General features: G+C 46.7%; 2 protein-coding genes across 3 annotated transcripts in view; both read left to right on the forward strand.

The window, feature by feature from the left end:
* Nucleotides 1-17,564, forward strand: part of LPP (LIM domain containing preferred translocation partner in lipoma) — an 826,113-nt gene that overhangs the window by 576,793 nt on the left and 231,756 nt on the right. The gene's annotated exons all lie outside the window — the stretch shown is intronic.
* Nucleotides 1-17,564, forward strand: part of TP63 (tumor protein p63) — a 109,522-nt gene that overhangs the window by 11,828 nt on the left and 80,130 nt on the right. For both annotated transcript variants that reach the window (XM_075507124.1, XM_075507125.1), the window contains exons 2-3: nucleotides 9,749-9,877; nucleotides 10,642-10,774. In XM_075507124.1, coding sequence (XP_075363239.1) covers nucleotides 9,749-9,877; nucleotides 10,642-10,774 — 262 coding nt within the window. The remainder of the gene's footprint in view (nucleotides 1-9,748; nucleotides 9,878-10,641; nucleotides 10,775-17,564) is intronic.

Genomic DNA, 17,564 nt, shown 5'->3' on the forward strand with positions numbered 1-17,564 from the left:
ACGACTCCCTCTCCAGATGGGCACTGCTTTTAACTATCGCTGCAAATAGGATTGGGGAAGGGATTGACTGGAAAAGTGAGTTACAAAATAATACAGTTGCACCTCCTTTTTAATTGTTTTTTGTTTTAATTTTTTTTTTTAAAAATGGATGGAGATTTAAATTTTCTTTTATTACTTAAATTTGGAAAGTCTTGGGACTGTGTTTCCCTGGAGGTATACTGATGGTCAACAGGTCTCTGTGTGCTTTACAAATTTGGTGGCACTGCTATACCAGAGGAATGGAAGGGCAAAGATGGACAGGCCACCCAAGGGCCAGGGGTTGAGCTGGGTGTCCTGAGCCCCAGGCTTGTGCTCTAACTCTGGGCTTCCCAACGTGGGTTGCTCAGGCTCCTGGGTGGTTTTCTGGAGGTTACGAGTGCTCTGCACCCCAGACTGGAAAGCACCAATTGCAGTGGGCAGGTGGAAGAACTGCTGTCGCAGTGCTTTCACCTTGACCAGAGCTTCATCTCTCTCGGCCCGTGCTGAGAAAGGGAGCGGGTGTCAGGGCTGAGCGGAAGGGGAGGGGATGTCCACAGCTGGGTGAGGAGGTAGTTTCCAAGGATGGGTGAGAAGGGGAGGGTGGAGAAGGGGGTGTCCAAGGTTGAGCGGGAGATAAGAGAGAGGTCTGGGAAAGTTCACAAGATGCTGAAGGAATCCTTGGAGGGAAAAAAGAATTAGGGAATACTTTGCTCCAACAATCAGGGGACAGTTCCTCTAGTGCTGGTGGAGTGATTAGCTGCCTGAAGCCCTGAGGACAAAGAAATGCCTCTATTATGTAGAAGTGGTCACTGTTGTCAGGCTGATAACGATGACATGTAGATAGCAGATGTGATGAGATGTAGATAGGAGATGCAGTGGGTTCCCGGGCTGCGGGGGTTGCTGATAGCGTTCTGAACCCATTCTGCTTCCAGAAGCTGTTCCCAGCAGTTTTCAGGGAGCAGGCCATGCAGGGGTGCCCAATGTGGGAACCCCTCGGCACGGTATCTCTGGGAATGCAGAGGGAGCCTTTTTCTCCCAAAGGAGCTCTGCTGTCAGCGCTGGAGCAGGGCACTGGTGTGGGGCCCAGGGCTGCGGTGATATAACGTGCTTTGAGGGGCTGCCGCAAAGCTGCAAATGGTGCATCCACTGTGGGCATAGCCTTACTCAGGATGACTCTAACTGAAAGACGATGATGAATGGAAAAAAATCCCCCTTGTGTTTTTCAGCATAATGAATTAGGAGGATCATTCTGTGCAGCCAGTTTCACTTTCTTTGATATAGCTCAGTCTTGCCCGTGCACTGAAGGCTCGAGTAAAGAGGAACCAGAAAGCCAAACCATCCTTTCCTACCCCTTTCCATTATGCTCACACACATACACTTCCAAAAGAGAAATTTAAATCACGGGGAGATTGGGATGTACTGTTACAGTAAACTCTAGCAGAACACAGAGTTTGTATAAGCCATGCAATCAGCATTCCTCTGAGACAGAATAGCTGTAATTCCTCTAAATATCATATATCTCACAGTTGAAACAGGGTGTGCACAATACAAGTGTCATTTGCCTAGACTATAGGAAGAAGCTAATAGTCCTCCCTAGGCTGTCCTCAATGGATGCTGTAGGACACCGGCAATGTCACAGAGCCCTTCGCCACTGCCACTCCCGGTTCCTTCTTGTGTTCCCCATATCTCCTTGGTTGGTGGCTACTCCTGAGATCAAGGTTCACCCTTCGGGCAGTTAGCTTCTTTCATTTTCTAATGCATGTCTGTGTGCCACTGGACCACTTTTCTCTCAGCTGCCCCTCCCCATAACCCATACTGCTGTCCACATGCTTTTCAGAGGGGAAACATCTGAAAAATGCAGGACCTGGCAAAAAAGAATGGACAGTTGAACCATGATAAAAGTTATATTCTGTCTCAAAAAATCCTGTGTGTCAGTGTTTGTTATTCCTTACATTTGCCCTTCCACACCCATGCATCCATCACTTTTCTTCTGGAGATATTTTATAGGACTAACACATAGGAGCAGTGTCATATGGGATGAAAATCTGAAGGATTTAAAGACGTCTAGATTTGAAAAAGCTAAATCTGAAAGCTGGGCTGGAAATCTAAAGGAGAATAAATATTTGTGAGTGCAGTTCTGCAGGACCTGTCTCTGCCAGGATGGGAGTCAGTCTCTCTTGGGCTACCGTGAGCCAAGACCTTGGAATATGGCATGAGGCAGAGAAAGAAATGGGAAAATGCATAGTACAGTGCAGTTCATGCTGGGAAGCAGGGCTGCTTGTGATGAAGTAACCACAGAAAGAGGCATAGATAGAGGTACAATACAGATCCCTGAAATTCAACAGCAATCTTCTCTTTGAGAGGGGTGAGAGCCTGCCTGTCTACCCATGGGCTTTCATGTTGCCCCCCCTGTTTATGGCAATGAACCTGTTTGATTACCAAAGGTCTCTAACAGGTGCTTCCAGGGTGTGCTTTGCCAGCTGAGGGTGGCCGATGCGGCCGTGGGGGACAAGCGTGCTCCACGCTTCGGGGAATTCCAGATGACACTGCCTGCCAGGCACACGCTTGTCCCGTGCTACCAGACCCCGCTTCCTTCTCCTCTTGCACAGCTGTGAGCTTCATTAGGTAGTGATGTCTACAAATCACTGCAGTGTTAAAATGCAGAGCCGGGGGGAATTCCAGCAGGACAAGGGCTGCCAAGTTCCTCGAGTTTTAACAGTGCAGTCCGAAAAGAAGCCCCCTCCCCATTCAAGAACTAACAACTAACGCCAGAATACAACTAACGCCAAGATTCAGGCAATTAAGCGTAATGCTCATGAACTTTAAATCATTTGTTTACCATTGCTTTTGATGCACTTCAAGGTGTAACTGGAGAAGGCAGGGACTAGCACATGGATTGGGATTGCTGGAGCTGGAGCTGAGGCTGCCAACTTCTCTGCTCTGTGATTTACTTCTCTATGCAGCCCACAGCCCATGATGGTTGAGAGCTAATACATTAATCTGTGCATGAATTAAGGGTTGCTAAGTGGTTAACTGCTGTAAGCATTCAGGAAGAAAGATTCGTTTTCAGTCTGGGCATCTGGGTTTGAATTCTACTTCCACCCTGAACTCTGAGTGTGGCTTAAAGTCGGTCATAGCATTTCTGCAGCCTTGATTTTCATTCCTGGGCATCAGCATTTTGGTGCCTGAAGATAAATGAAGTTTGGGGGTTTCTTGCTCTAGGAAGTGCAGTGCATAGTCTACCTGAAGAAATGAAGGCCTTTTTGAATTTCCCTATCTAGACATCCAAAATCACTAGTTCCTTTTGGAGCAGCACCAGACTGGGACTCAGGTGACCAAGGTTGTATTTCTGGCTGCACAACTGGCTTGCTGAGTAATGATGAGTAATCCTGTGACCTCCTGGTGCCTTAGTTTTCCCACAGGTAAAATGGGAGTAATTACACTGTCTTCCTTTGTAGAGCACTTTGAGAGCTATGAATAAAATGAGCCATATTGGATATCATTATTTAGACATTATTAATTATTCTTTGGGTTCATTTGTATAATGTGGAAGTGTTTTCCTCATAAGAGTAGTTGTTCTCTTTGCATCAAAGTTTCCTAAGTACTCTGCTAGCAGGTCCCTAAGAGGAATATATCTCATGAAAAAACAGCAAAATCTGTAGCTTACAAAGAAAGACTTCTCTGGCCCCATCTGATTGTCCACTGACTGAGGACTAAAGACCCAGTGATAGAAAAATTTACACCATTGATAGATATTTGGTGGGGAGAAGCAGAAAGCAACATTCTGTAACTTTGGTAACAAGCAGAAAAAAAGCTCCAAATATTTTTGCTCATCCCTACTGTGAAAGATTTATTCTCACAAGATTTTACACTGTGGCTTTACACCAATATCAAGCCATGAAGTTCAGCATCTGTAAACAACACTGATAGTTTCCAAGAGTTTGCATACCGTGCAGGAGAAACACAAACCACCCCAGAGCTCCAGCTTCCGAGGGAAGCTAAGGTGAACTGGAGGTGCTTGGATCTCTTGAAACCCAACACAGCAGCTTCACTGAGATGCCTTATTCATTTCTAGTTTCCCCATAAACTCCACTATTAACCCAGGGGCAGTTCAGAGCATTGAAGCTCCAAGGCTATTTTGGATGAAAAACCAAAGAAAACCATGCTATGCCTTGTTTGTAAGTCTTTCTTACTTTTGGAAGGAGGTTGCTGGACTCATGCATGCACCCCAGTGGTGCTTGAGCTGCACCCTGCATCAGATCCAACCCTATATCAGTGAAAGCAGGTGGCATCTGCCTTTAGGGTTAAGCTACAGAGGAGGAGCTGTGCATGCTCCATATCAAACCTAGCTCTTGCTTTCCTCAGGAGCTTGTGTCTTTTCCCCAGCGGTAAGTCAAGTCTTGGTGTTTGGGGTTTAGCCCTTTCTAAGAAAGGTTGTTTGCAGTGAAAGGTGGCTTTTTGGGTGAGAAGTGTTGCTGCATTGCAATAGATGAGTTTAATAGTGTTCTGTCATCATTTTCTGGTGTGGAAAGTGGTTTGGGTTTTTTTGTTTTGTTGCTTTTCTTTAATGTCTTTGATGTGAAGGTAGGAAGGGGAAAAACGTGGTGAAGAGTGGAAGCAAGTGCTCAGACTGAGGTAGTGGGAGCAGAAATGTCATCTTGTTTTCTCTCTGGTTTGCCCCAGTTTATGTCATGCTGGGCCAAGCAGTCAGGACTTCGTTTCCACCTGTGTTGGGACCCTCAGCTCCAGGGAAAGGCAATAGCAGTGCAGATGGGCTAAGGCTTATTAAAGGCAAATGCTGTGTTTGCCAGGGCTTTTTTTTTGGTTGTGGTCTTTTGGTGGGGTGTGGTTTTTTGGTTGGGGTTTTTTTTGTGAAGTTTAACGTTCCCAGCCTTCTGGGACACTCTGAAATTGAGTGCTGTGTGGGTACAGCTAGAGGGGCATGTTGCTCTCATTGCCATATTTTGCAGAGATTTCACTCATCAGCATGATGGCAAACTGAATCAGCTGGGATGCAGTCCTATTCCAGTGGGCTGCAACACAGCATGTCTGGGGAAATGATCAGGAAGCAGCAGAACAACCTCTGTGCACAAGGCTTCAGCCCACAGGGTGAATCTGGAAAAGTGCTTTCACCTGGAGTCTGGGCTGCTCTTGCTTCAACAAAATAAATAGGATGGAGCTGAGCTAGACTTCAGTGGGAGTGTATTGCTGGCTGAAACCTGTCCTGGGATTCAGTGGTTCAGGAGCAGTGTCCCAGCACTGTGTCAGGAAACCCTGTGCTTTTGGTGAGGTGCTGCTTCTCAGAGAAGATTTAACCTGCTATTTCTGTTAATTAATAATCCCCTGGTGGTTTTTAAAGGAGGGGCTTGTGGGTGCAATATCCTATTCAGCTTGCAGTTTGATGGGGGCTGTGAATCCCTCTGTAGTTCCAACCTGGTGCAGTTAGTGCTCTCTGCTTGTGGCAAGCTGCCTGCCAACTATTTCAGCAGTTAATGCAGGGAATTAGCTTGTAGACTTAAAACAGAGGGCAGGCTAGACAAGACTTATTGCCATGCTTTGTCCTGTTGTAGTCAGTAGTTTGGTGTAACAGGATGTGTTATCTCCTATGATGTACTTTGGGATGAGTGGTTGTGGGTAAAAGGGATGTTGTTTAAATGTCTGTTAATAAAAAACGCAGCTGGTAGGAGCAATTTGAACAATGCCAGCTCCTGCTATCTTATGATTAACTTTCGGCACTCAGGGATTATTTTACTGAAGCTAGAGTGTTTGCTGATGTGGGAAAAGACAATTAACTAGAATAGTGAAATTTATGCATTGATCTTGCATAGGCTTTAGCTGTTATTTTCTTGTGGAAGAGCAAATTTGGGCACTTAGGTATGCTGTTCAGTAGACAGAGGCTGCTCCTCTATTTTGAAGGCTGTTTGTTAAGGAAAATGGCACTAGGTTTAGATTTTATTAAGATTACAGGGAAGGAGACAGTTTAGCTTGCATGCAGCTTTGTGCTGAACTTAGGTTGGTTTTCTTGTGGCTTGACAGCTCTTTCCCACTTGAGAGCAGGATGCACCAAACTAAGTAAAAAGCAATGCTCGCTACCTCTGTAATGCTGTAGCCTGCTCGCAGGTGCCTTGCCAAGGTTGGCCACCTAACCCTGCAGGCTCCTTTGGAAATAGAGCTATACGGGTAGTAAAGGTGTTGCAGAGAGTGTTGAAGGGGTGTCTCAAATTTTGCTTCTGTGAAAGCATTAACCAGGGAACCTCTTTTGCTTGGTATAGGGAAACATGCCTTTTTGGCCATCGGGTAAAATCTGATAATGCTTTTCTTAGAAACAGTAAGCCAGGAGCTTCATTGGGTACGGGGATAAAGATGACAGAGCTGGAAAATGCCTCTCTAGAGAAATTTGGAGTTACGTTTAGTAGAGGGATACACCGGTTGTGTCCTTAACTGGTGTGACTCTTTCCAACAGCTCTGTTAGCTTCAGAGGTGTAGAATAACAAATGTGGCTTTATCAGCCCATGCAGCTGTATCTCCTTCCTCTCCTGTGCTGCAGGAGGTAGGCACTGTGAAGAGTGCTCGGTTGGGGTAGGTTTATGAGAAGCAACTTCTGCCTTGCTGCTGAATGGGACCACAAGGGCCAGAGCAGGCAGGGCTGAACTGGTTGCTTTGCCTTCTTGAGACCTAGGACTTTGTGCAGCTGTGAACCAAAGCTGGGGCATGTCATGGCATGCAGAAACCTCATTGCACGGAGACTTTTTGAAGGAAAGAAGATCTCTGAGGAAGGTCTGTTTTGTAATAACTCTTTCTGGTAAAGTTGGTTCCTGTATACGTAGTAATGAGCTGGTGTGGATGGTTGTTGTTGCTACCTTTGCACTGAATTCCTAAAACATGATTTTGAGTGTTTAAGTCAAGGGCAGTTGTGATAAGTGGCAAATAACTGTTAAGAGAGTGCTTCAGTGGTTTAGGAGAACCCATTGTGGGGTTTCTCTGCCTGTTCCTGGGAGGTCAGGGCTGGGTGCACAGTATTGAGCAGTGCCTGAGTGTCACAGGGCACAGAACAGCCTTGGTGGAGTAAGGAGACTCTGACTGACCACTGTCAAAGCCTCCCACGAACAAATAACAAATAGAGATAGGTTGCTAAACCGCAAAGGCAGACCTACATATGCTTGCTTGCTTAAGTAGGTTCGAATCCCTGAAATAAAGGATTTCCTGTTCGAACATCACTCGGTACATAAACGTGAAACAAGTTCTGGTATTAAGCGAGTAGTCGCTCAAAGGACAGCAATCCTACAAAGTGCCCCTGTGATAACAGAGAGGGCAGTCCAGCTAATCGGTGAAGTCCTGGAGGACAACAGTGATTCAAAATCACTGGGTGGAATGTTGCATCTGAACCCCATATGACAGGGTCACTATTAGCTGTGTAAACCCTAGACTGCTGTAGGGCTGGCAGGATGCAGACTGCAGTAGAGCAACTAAACTCCAAAACACTGATTTTTTTTTTTTTTAATATACTGGTTGGCTGGGTGTAGGATGAAGGTGTATAAAAGTAAGATTGAGTCTAAAGCCAGCAGATCTCCAGCCCATTGGCGCTTGGTTGCATCCAAGCAAGGAGATCTCTGGCTCAGTATGTAAATCTTATTATTTAGTGCTTCCTCAGGTCGCTTGATATTTTATTATTCATGGTGTCTGAAATCTCTGTATGATGTGTATATAGTAATTAATATATCTGCTCCTTGTGGCCCTGTAACTTATTGTCAGGGGCTTAATATAAGCAACCTGTGCGTAATCCCAACTATTACTGATTGGCCCAGGCCACGTAGTGGAAAAAGTGATCTACGTGAGGCCTATACCTGTGACATGGGGTCTGTGGGTTTAGTGGCAGAGTGGGTTGTGGAGCATGCACTCCCCATTGCTCTCCTCCAAAGCTTGTAGTAGCATTGGTCCCCAGCTTATATAGCAGGCTTTAGGCCAGATCTGTTCTTTCAGGTTTCAATACAGCACTCTTGAAAGTGCCTTACCAGACTGAAAGCTTGAAAGGAGTAATTTCTGGTACTTTGTGGGATAACTGCTGTTCTCAGAGGATTTGTGATTATTTATTCACAGGTAGTGTGGGTATGTGCTCACATCTGTGAGACAGAGCTATTAGCTATGACACTTCTGAATTTTATTTTTGTCTCTGGCTGTTCGTGAACTTTTAAAGGATGTTGGGCTTTTTGGTTAATCACAAGAAGGATGAGCAACTGAAGTGATACTTTCAGCTATTTTGAGGCATGCTCAGCTATGGCTCTGGGGGCTGAAACTGCTTTGATTTCCGTTAGCTTAGGAAAACTGTCTGCTCTTGTCGAAAAGCACGCGGTTCTGTGGGCAGCAGAGGTGAGGAAAGCCCTGCTTTTTGCAGACTAGAGTCATCCTCAAAACATAAGAGACCATACAAATTCAGTAAAGACACCCCTCGCTGAGAGTGGCCAGAAATAGATGCTTCAGGAAACGGTAGAGGAAAAGAACAACTGTAGTGTGATCCTCCCTCTGAAACACTCTTTCTTAATTTTGGCAGCTTAATAAATTAGGGTCTTCCACGCAATTTGTTTAGACCATTGTGTTAAACAGCACCAAAATGTGCCAAACCAAATGTTAGTCCAATTCTTTTTGGAATCCATTTATAGCCTTGGCTCCTGCCACAGCCATTCCCCTGGCAGGGAGCACAGGCTTTCACTTGCATTGTGCCAAAACAACTCTTTTATATGAAAATTTTGCAGGGTGCCCCAATCCTTGCAGCAGGAAAGGTGGTCACCTGCCTCGTACTCTAATTAAAGTTGAACCTAGCGTTTTTGTCAACTGCAAATATACTCAAGAAATTCCTCCCACCCCCCCGCCCCCTTACATCCCCGCAGCCGTTGAGTATTTTGACACGGGTGTAAAAGCTGCTGCGTTTGAATTTAGCAATTGGCCAGTGGGATGAGAATGTGCAGCTGTGGAAGGCGCGAGTGCTCCGGCTTCGTCACTGCTCCTCTTGGGCCCACCTATTTCTGTGAGGCTTGTGGGAGCTTAAGGGGATAAAAATGGCCAAGGTAATTAGCAGATCTGGCAGAAATCAGCCGGTCAGGCTCAGAAATTATTGGAGGTGAGAAGGCAGTAGACAAGCAGATATAGTCTGATGTGATGGAACTTATTTCCATAGAAAATAAATCAAAAAGAAGAGGGGTTTTTAATTATTATTATTCAATTAAAAAAAAAAAAAATACTTATGTTAGTCCAAGACCTCAGCTGCAGTGGCTGGGTGTAGGAGAAGTCACCTAAATAATCCAAGGGCATACAATCTAGAGGGGCAACAGGGAGACTGGAATTGCACACCACTTAAGTGCTTCACCTGCTGCAAAGACTACCTGCTTCACATGGAGAGTTGATTATTTGGGGGTAAAATGGAAGGTGGCTTTTTTTTCCCCCGGGATTCTTATGACGCAGCATCCCAGTGGGCTCCAAGGGATATTTAACTTATTGGGAAGGGTGGCCAAATTCTCTCCCATCTAAATACAGCATCTGTAGCAGTGTGGAATGTGTGTTGTACAGCTGTGAATGTTCGAGGCATTCAGTGTGTCTCCTTTTTCACACAATAGCTTCTATTTATGGTTTTTCATCGAGTTGGGCTCATGCATTCAACATATCTTTGTGTGTGTGTGTTTTTTTTTTTCTTTTCTTTCTTTTTTTTTTTTTTTTTTTTTTGCTTTTGTTTTTTAAGGTTTGTAGAAACTCCGAGCCACTTCTCCTGGAAGGAGAGTTACTACCGATCAGCCATGTCCCACAGCTCGCAGCCCAGGGAATTCCTCAGCCCAGAGGTGCTCCAGCATATCTGGGACTTCCTGGAACAGTAAGTAGTCCTTACATGGAGCCTGTGGAAGGAGGCATTTTGGGACAGGACAGCTCTGTAATTAGGTTGCTCAGGGGACCGATGCTGGGGGTTTTGGAGTCTTCTGTACCTGTTGATTAGAAGATGTGGGTATGAGTCTGTGATGACTGACAGCTCTTGAGCTCTCAAAAGGTTCTTCATCCAGGCTATGGGGAACAGATGCAGAGATGACCAGTGACACTGACTCTCTTAAAGACATTTGGTTGCTGAGCTGACTGCTTTCCACCACATGGTCACTTAGGGGAAAATGCCAACCATCCACCTTAAGGAAATGGGGCCATTACTCTGTGTCCAGGCTGCATGTTTTCCTCCTCTGCTGATGCCAGGGAGGGAGAAGAGGTGGAGATGGTGTAGAGTTCACTCTGTCAGGTCCACTGAAGGAAATAAAACTGACTCTGTTCCCATTCCTGACTTGCCATGACTGATGCTGGGACAGTTATTGCTATAAATCCTCCATGAATTCTGTCTTTGTGATTTAACTCCTGCGCTCTTACCTCATTTTTCTGGTCAGGCAAGTGAAATGTCCCTCCAGGCCCTGTCCTCTTCAGGGCTTGCTGTTAGCATAGCAGGTGATGAGGTAGTTGTTCACTAGTAATAACTTACTTTGTCCTGAGACTGGTTTGTAGTCATGCCCAAGTCCTGGGTGACATCCTAGCATGGGGAGGGAGGGAGGGAGGGAAACAGAATTTGGCCCATTTTAACTATGTTACTCTGTTTTTTTTCAGGCCAATATGCTCAGTTCAGCCGATCGATCTGAACTTCATCGATGGCCCATCTGAAAATGGCCCTACAAACAAAATAGAGATCAGCATGGACTGCGTCCGGGTGCAGGACACAGAGCTGAATGACCCAATGTGGGTGAGTAGTGAGAAGAACTTCCTTAACCTTTGGGGACGGACGAGGAGTGTTTTGCAGGAGCTATTCTTGCTGTGTTTCCCTGGGGCCATCTTCCCCCTCTTGGTGGAGGAGCTGCGGCCACTGCCTCTGACCAAGGAAGTTCCTTCTTGCTTTGCCTGTTGCGTCCCACCTACAGAAGCTGGTTGGGAGCACGGCTCTGCTAAGTGACTCTGGCGGTGGTGAACAGTGATGTCTGTACACGTGGCTAAACCAGACAGCGTGTGACCTGTGGAAAAGCATTGCTTCTCTGTGTCTCCCCGGGGCTGCGAGGGAGAGCAGCCTGACTCCTTACCTGCTCCTCCTCTCCTGCTGCAGCAATGGCAGGACAGAGGGGTGAGGCAGCTAAACAGGCCGAGGAGCTGAGGAGTCTCTTGCACTTGCCTGGCTGCTGAACTGTCTCTGCTCTCTCCCTGCTTAGAGCTAGTTTATGTGGCCGCAGCATTAAAATAGTTAATATTCTGGGTACAGCTGCAATTTTGATGACCAAGGGCTGGGGCTTGAGGATGTTCTTCACTGGTTTTTCTTTTATTGGAGGTCAGGTATGAATGAAAACTTGGTTTCAGACCATGATTGGGTTTTTTTTCTCCTGTGTCTCTAGGCAGGCAAAGCCAGAGAGTGTTTGTAACAAGTCTTGGTCATGGGTGTCTCACCAGTATGGCTCGAGACTGGAATGTAGATGAGGCACTGGTGGTTGCTGGTTCATTGCCTTTGGCACAAACTGAGCAGCTCTTTCTTAGCAGTAGCTCTGGTGAAGAAGCAAGGTGCTATTCTTGTAGGCTGGAGCAGGAGGTATTTCAGGAGTTTGAGCTGTTTGTGTCCTGTTTCTGTTCTTCCTGGGGTTTGTATATTTTGGGGTAAAAATTATGTGTGGTTTCAAATTTGTGTTGGTGTCTGTAAATTTTCTTGTTCCTCTTTGTTTCCATCCTGAGAAACTGTGTCAGTTAATTCCCTGGCTAATGAGCCACCATTTTTCATGTGCTCAACCACAGCGTGTTGGCGGTCTGCATCCTGGCAGTGTTTGTAACCCGGAGGATCGCATCTGCAAGGAAAGAGCTCCCAGGTCATGCTGATTGCAGTCCCTGGTGCCAGAAGGTTTGACCTGTTACTGCCTCTGTGGTCTGACTGCTGGGGAGACTGCGGTGCTCTCCTCTTTCCTTGCAAGATTGCAAAGGGTAAAAAGGCCACTTTGAGGTTGGGTATCTGCTCAGCTAATGTGGTGAAGCTACTGCAAGTGCACAAGGAGAGGTGACTGGTGTCGAGTCTGGTTATCGTTTGATTCTGCATTCAGGCTGGGTGCAGGGGGGTGGCACGCAAGCCTTCAATCAGCATCTGGATCTGAAAGGCCACTTCTCAGCTTTTTCCAACGCTGTAGCACAGCTCCAGTATAAAAGATGTCTCTTCAATAGCTAGTGCAAAAGATTCTCCATGTTTAGAGGGGCTCCTACTTTTCAGAATAGGTGGTAATGTTCTGTTTGAACTATGTTCTCTAAAAAAAAAAAAAAATCCCCAACAGTTTAAAGGGCATCAGCAGAAACTTTGCTCCTTCCTTGCCCAAACCTGGACTTGCTGCACTGAGTGCTAGCAAAGCCTCCCCATCTCCAGTTCCTCTGAGCTGTCTGCAGAGCACTGTGGTAGCTGACAGGCTCAATTGAGGCCCTTGTTCAAAGTCTCCCTCTCCCGTCTGTGGTGCAGTGAAACATCGGTGGAAAATCCCTTCCTCTTGTCATCTCTGAGCGCTGCTGAAGTGAGCACCGGGGCTAGGAGAGGAGAGCAGGCAGCTTTTGCTGTGCATTTACTTCTTGCTTATGATGGGTTTGATCCCAGCCTTGCAGGAGGCATTTTTTAAGAGGCTGAGCTGCACAGTGACTTCTTTAAGAAGTGTTTTTCACAAATATGACAAGCCGAAGGGGGAGCAGGGAAATTCCATCCCATCCTCACCCTTACTGTAAGGCAGCAGCTCAGAGTAGACTAAAGTATGTACATTAAATGTTTCAGTTTGTGTTCAGTGGAAGACAGCACCCTCGCTCAGTTGAGTGCTGCACAAAAGCCTTTACAAAGCAAAATATGCATCACAAACCTGTGCAAACAGCCCATCTTTTAAAAGGAGGAAAGCTCTTTTTACTCCCCTTACCACCACCACCACCTCCCTATAAATTTGCAAACATCCCTGACAAGTGACAACTCCCCCTTGCAGAGAAGTCCGTGTTTGCTTTGCTGTTTCTGGGGCTCGCAGCCGCTGCAGCTCGCATTGGCAGAGAATGTGTAGCCTGGGGCAAGGTGTTTGCTGTTTGTCGGCTTTAATCTGAAATACCTTACAACCCTCTTCCCCTCCAGCTTCTCTTTTCCTTTGGATAGCTTCGGGGCAAGAGCTCCCCTTGCACCTGTCTCTCCTGTAACCTCAGCCATGTCACTTCTAGACACGAGGTGCCGCACGCAGCTGATTGCAGCACAGAGTTGAAGAGGGCAGATAAACACAAAGGAATGCAGCAGTAACAGAGGGGCCCTGGGAGATGAACAGTGAGATCCAGGCAGAGTGCTTTTTATTATTAGATTGGTCTTAGGAAAAGAGCAAGGCCAGCTTTTCTCCAAAATGTACCACCGTGTGAGACTTAAATAGGTGCAAAGCAATTAAGACTGGTTTATTTAAAGCAATTGTCCTTCTGTGGACTTTAAGGCAATCCCAGTCAGCCTTTAAAATAAGCTTTGCACCTCCTTGCAACTTATGGCTGAAGAGTGAAACTTTCAGCCTTAAAAGATGTCCATCCTTGATCCCAAGAGTTGTGTTGGTGAGAGCTGTGGGGTTTTTATTATTTAATTTTTGGGGGGTACAGTTACTTGTTCACAGCAGAGCTAGCAGTGGGGAAGGAACTACGGTGTTCAGAGCAGTGCCTGAAGAAACTGTCCCACTGGTGGACTGGGAAATGAGCATGAGTCCTGCCCTGCTGAACACCCATCAGTTGTGTTCGTTGCCTTGAAAATGCAACTATCTGGGGAGAGAGCTGGCGGAGAAGGTTGGGTGACAAAGAATCCCCTCTCGTCTGAGCTACAGCTCTGTCTCTTGCTAAGCCAAGACCTTGCAGTTCTCACACTCTTGTTTTTAAGGAAGAAATATTGTTCCTGTGTCCCATGTAAGAAAGGGGTAAGAGAAGCTGATGATCAGCACTACCCTGGAATGAAAAGAGCTGGAGGGGACAGGAAGAGGGTTTGTGGGTCTGGTGTAACATTAGACAGTCAGCAGCCTTCCCCAGTCGTGTGCCTTGTGACCAGCTCTTTCACAATGTCCTGGGTGGCCCATCTGTGAGGCTGCTGGCTGTGCCCCTTCCTCTCCCATGACGTTAACCACAGACAGGCTGGGAAATCCCAGGAGACTTGCCTTTTTGCATAGCTGGAGTGAGGGGCTGGTGGTCCCCGTGGGTGCGGACAACATATAGTCTCTGCCATGGCCCTGGCATGGGAAGGAGCTGCGGATGGCCAGGAAGGTAAGCTGAATGTGTCTTCTTGTGAGCCACCTGCCATTTATTAGGCTTCCCCAAAGAACGTGGTCCCCAGCCTTTTCCCTGACTGAGGATGTAGCCAGCAACCGTGGGGTCTTTGGTGGGGTGGTGGCCAGCTCCCTGCATTCAAGAGGAACACTGGTCTCAAAGGTTGTCTCCTGCAGTGCTAGAAACCAGGTGATGTTATAAGATTAATTTCTTTTCCTGACTGATTAAATGCCCTGGAGCTACAGGAAGGAGGGGTCTGGGGACCTCTCTGGAGGAACAAGCGCGTGGCAGTGCAATAACCCCTGCATTGCCCTGGAGCCCTTGCAGCATGCTGTCAGCCTGCTGTACCAGGTGCAAAATTGCGTTCCTTCACCATCCCTCAAAAGTCCTTTAAACTGCTCACCGATGCTAAGAGATACTAGTCTGGACCCAAATGAAGCTGCTTTGGGGCTAAGGACTTCAGTGGGCAGCATCCTGATAAAAGCGTTATTTGAGGGTCTTGCAGAGTCTGGAAGTCTCCTGGTCTCCTGCCATTATCCCAGCAGCTCATCCAGGGCTCCGGGGACCTCGCTGGCAGGAGCAGGAGTGCTGTCCCGAGTGATGGAGTAGCTCGTCCCCCTCCCCCTATACATACCTTCCTTTCATGCCCCTGAGCAAGCCGTCCTCCCGCAGCCCCTTGCCTAACCAGTTCAGTGGAATGCCTTTCCCCAGATAGTCGTCGTGGTCAGAGTTTTGTTAACCTGGATCCGTCCTTCCTCACAAAAGGGAGAGAAAATTCCTTGGCTTTTTTTTTTTTTTTTAATAATTTGTTCTTCCTCATCTTCTGCAAATCATCGTGGGGATTTGCTGTGTGTGGCTTGGTTAGGCACTGCTGAGCTCCCCATGGGGTGGGTTTCTGCCCTGGTTAGGGTGGTGTGGGTGCTTCAGACAGGGCTGTGTCATTTTGGGTTTGGGTCCTCAGCTTCATGGGCTGTGGGTGTCCCAAGCATGGTAGCTACAGAAATTTTGGAGGTGCAACATGTATTTCATAGTCTGAAAAGTGACATCTTCAGCTCTGTAACTTTGCTGTTCTCCTTTATACACAGAGGTGGAGGAAAAACTAGGCTGTAGGAGAGACTGGATGCAGCCCACATAGGACATGGAGGTGTTGAGGCTCTCAGCCTCAGCCCTCATGCCAATGACACATCTCAGAGTTGGCATGTGATGCTTCCCAATGGGAACAAGAAACCTTTCCCAGGTTTAACTTGCTGTAGGCTCACGGAGGAGCCACCCCAGCCACCTTGTGCAGGATACCTTCCCATGCCTCAGCCCAGCGAGCTGGAGAGGAGTGGGGCTAAGGCCCCCGCAGAGCTACCCTGGCCCAAGGTGGCCAGGGTAGCTGGTAGATCTCTTCTGCATGCTCTTAGCCTTAGCAGTATGTAAATCAGTTCAGTAACTCGTATTTGGTGGCCATGCACTGAATTCCTGGGTCCCTAGGAGTCCATTGCCCGTGCAAGCTGGGAGCTGTGGTCAGGATCAAGTGAGCAAGAATATGATGGACAGACATTAAAAAAAACAACCCACTGTCCAGAATGACATCTGTTGCATCCTATCCAATGCTTTAATATTAAAGCTCAGGCTCTGATCTCTTAACTTTTAATTGCTTGCTTAAAAGTGTTTTGCTGGGTCAGGAGAAGAGAACTCTACTTGCTGCAAGGTAATGGCTGAGGAAGCAGATGAAAGCTGGTTAAGGGGTGGCGGGACTGCAGGACAGGGAGGACATCCCTGTGTACTGACTGCAGGGCAGAGAGCTGGCGTGGCGTGCACGGTGTGGCTGAGCAGTGCAGGAAGAGTGTCTTGGTGCAGGGGCTGACTAACACGTGGTGTGTACTTCCCAGGGCTCTGGCAGGTGCTGCAGCCCTGCATTTTGTTGGGAAATGGTTTTGCACCTGGACGATAAGGCTGATTTGATAAGTAGATGCAGCAGTGGGTTGTGTGGCCGTCTGTTTCCATGCCTAAGTATTCCCAGATTGACCATAGAAAGGAAGGAAGGAGTTTGTACAGCACAGGGATGTGATCAAAGCTTTTATTACTGTCTGGTTTGTGCTTGAGAGAGTTTGAGGCTTGCCAAGTTTCTCTTCTTTGTGGGTAATTGTTCGTTCCATAGCTGTGCAAAGAAAGTTGAGATTATGCAAAGGCATTTCCATAATGAGCAAATGCATTATTCTGTTGGAAGTTTCCCTCCAGCACCTCTCTTGTTTGCAGTTGAACTCATAAGCCCTGCTAATTTAGGCTTGGCTTTGTAATCTTGCTGAATGTTTAATCTTCTGCAGTGTAGGTCCCTCCAAATGATCTAATAATCACATTTAGGACTGCAGATCCAAATCCAGAAATGGTCAACTCTTTCAGATAAAGGACGCACGTAGAGAATGCATTTGTACATTCAGTTTGGCCAAAGTCTGAAGACTTCTCTCGTTCTGTGTGTAGTAGGGCTCTAAAGACATATTTATGTTTCTTTAAAATAATTTTTCACTAGCTCCCTTTCCTGTGCTGTTTTGCCCTGATTCTGGCTGCAGACCAGGGCTGGCTGCATTTCTTTTTGTAGGAATGCAGCCAGTTGATGAGTATTGTTACACCAAGTGTTTTATTTTTAATGCTACTTACCTGAATTCTTAATGGTATTGAAGAAAACCAATGGATGATCTGTCTGCTGTGCTATAGATCATTTGGGAAGCATATTTAAAATTCCTTTCAATATTTCTGCCCTTCTAGTATCTTGCTTTACATTCATCTTGGGAGGGAATAAAGTAATTTTAAGCTGAAAAGCACAAACCTACTGGAAAGGAGCCCTGTGTGATGGGGTGTTTTGCATTTGTTCTGGCCTGGCTCTTCTGGAGGGCTGGCTTTAAATCCCTGGCTCGTATTGCTACGAACACTTGAGGTGGAAGAGTGTTGCAATAGTGAGTCCTGTCATCTACATGCAAATACCTCCAGACAAAAGAAGCAGTCGCTTCAGAAAACGTCTTCCCCAAGCAGCTAGGCCTGCCTCCAAAGGTTTCCATGGTGCTGCACGTGCTCCTTGCTTAAGTATGGAGCAATAATGTGTTAGCACTTATTTTATATCTTTAAAAGGTCTGCACAAACACTTAATTAAAAAGCATCTTGATCTTGGAGCAACAGACCGCAGGCACTTTTGCCTCCGGTACAAGTTTAAGGTTTACGCTGTCTTGCTGGGAACTTCACTGTATGTCTCTAGTTGATAGATACCATTCTCTTCTTTCTTTCTTTTT

This window comes from Mycteria americana, chromosome 7 (genome assembly GCF_035582795.1).
Source record: "Mycteria americana isolate JAX WOST 10 ecotype Jacksonville Zoo and Gardens chromosome 7, USCA_MyAme_1.0, whole genome shotgun sequence".
Classification (NCBI taxonomy): Eukaryota; Metazoa; Chordata; class Aves; order Ciconiiformes; family Ciconiidae; genus Mycteria; species Mycteria americana.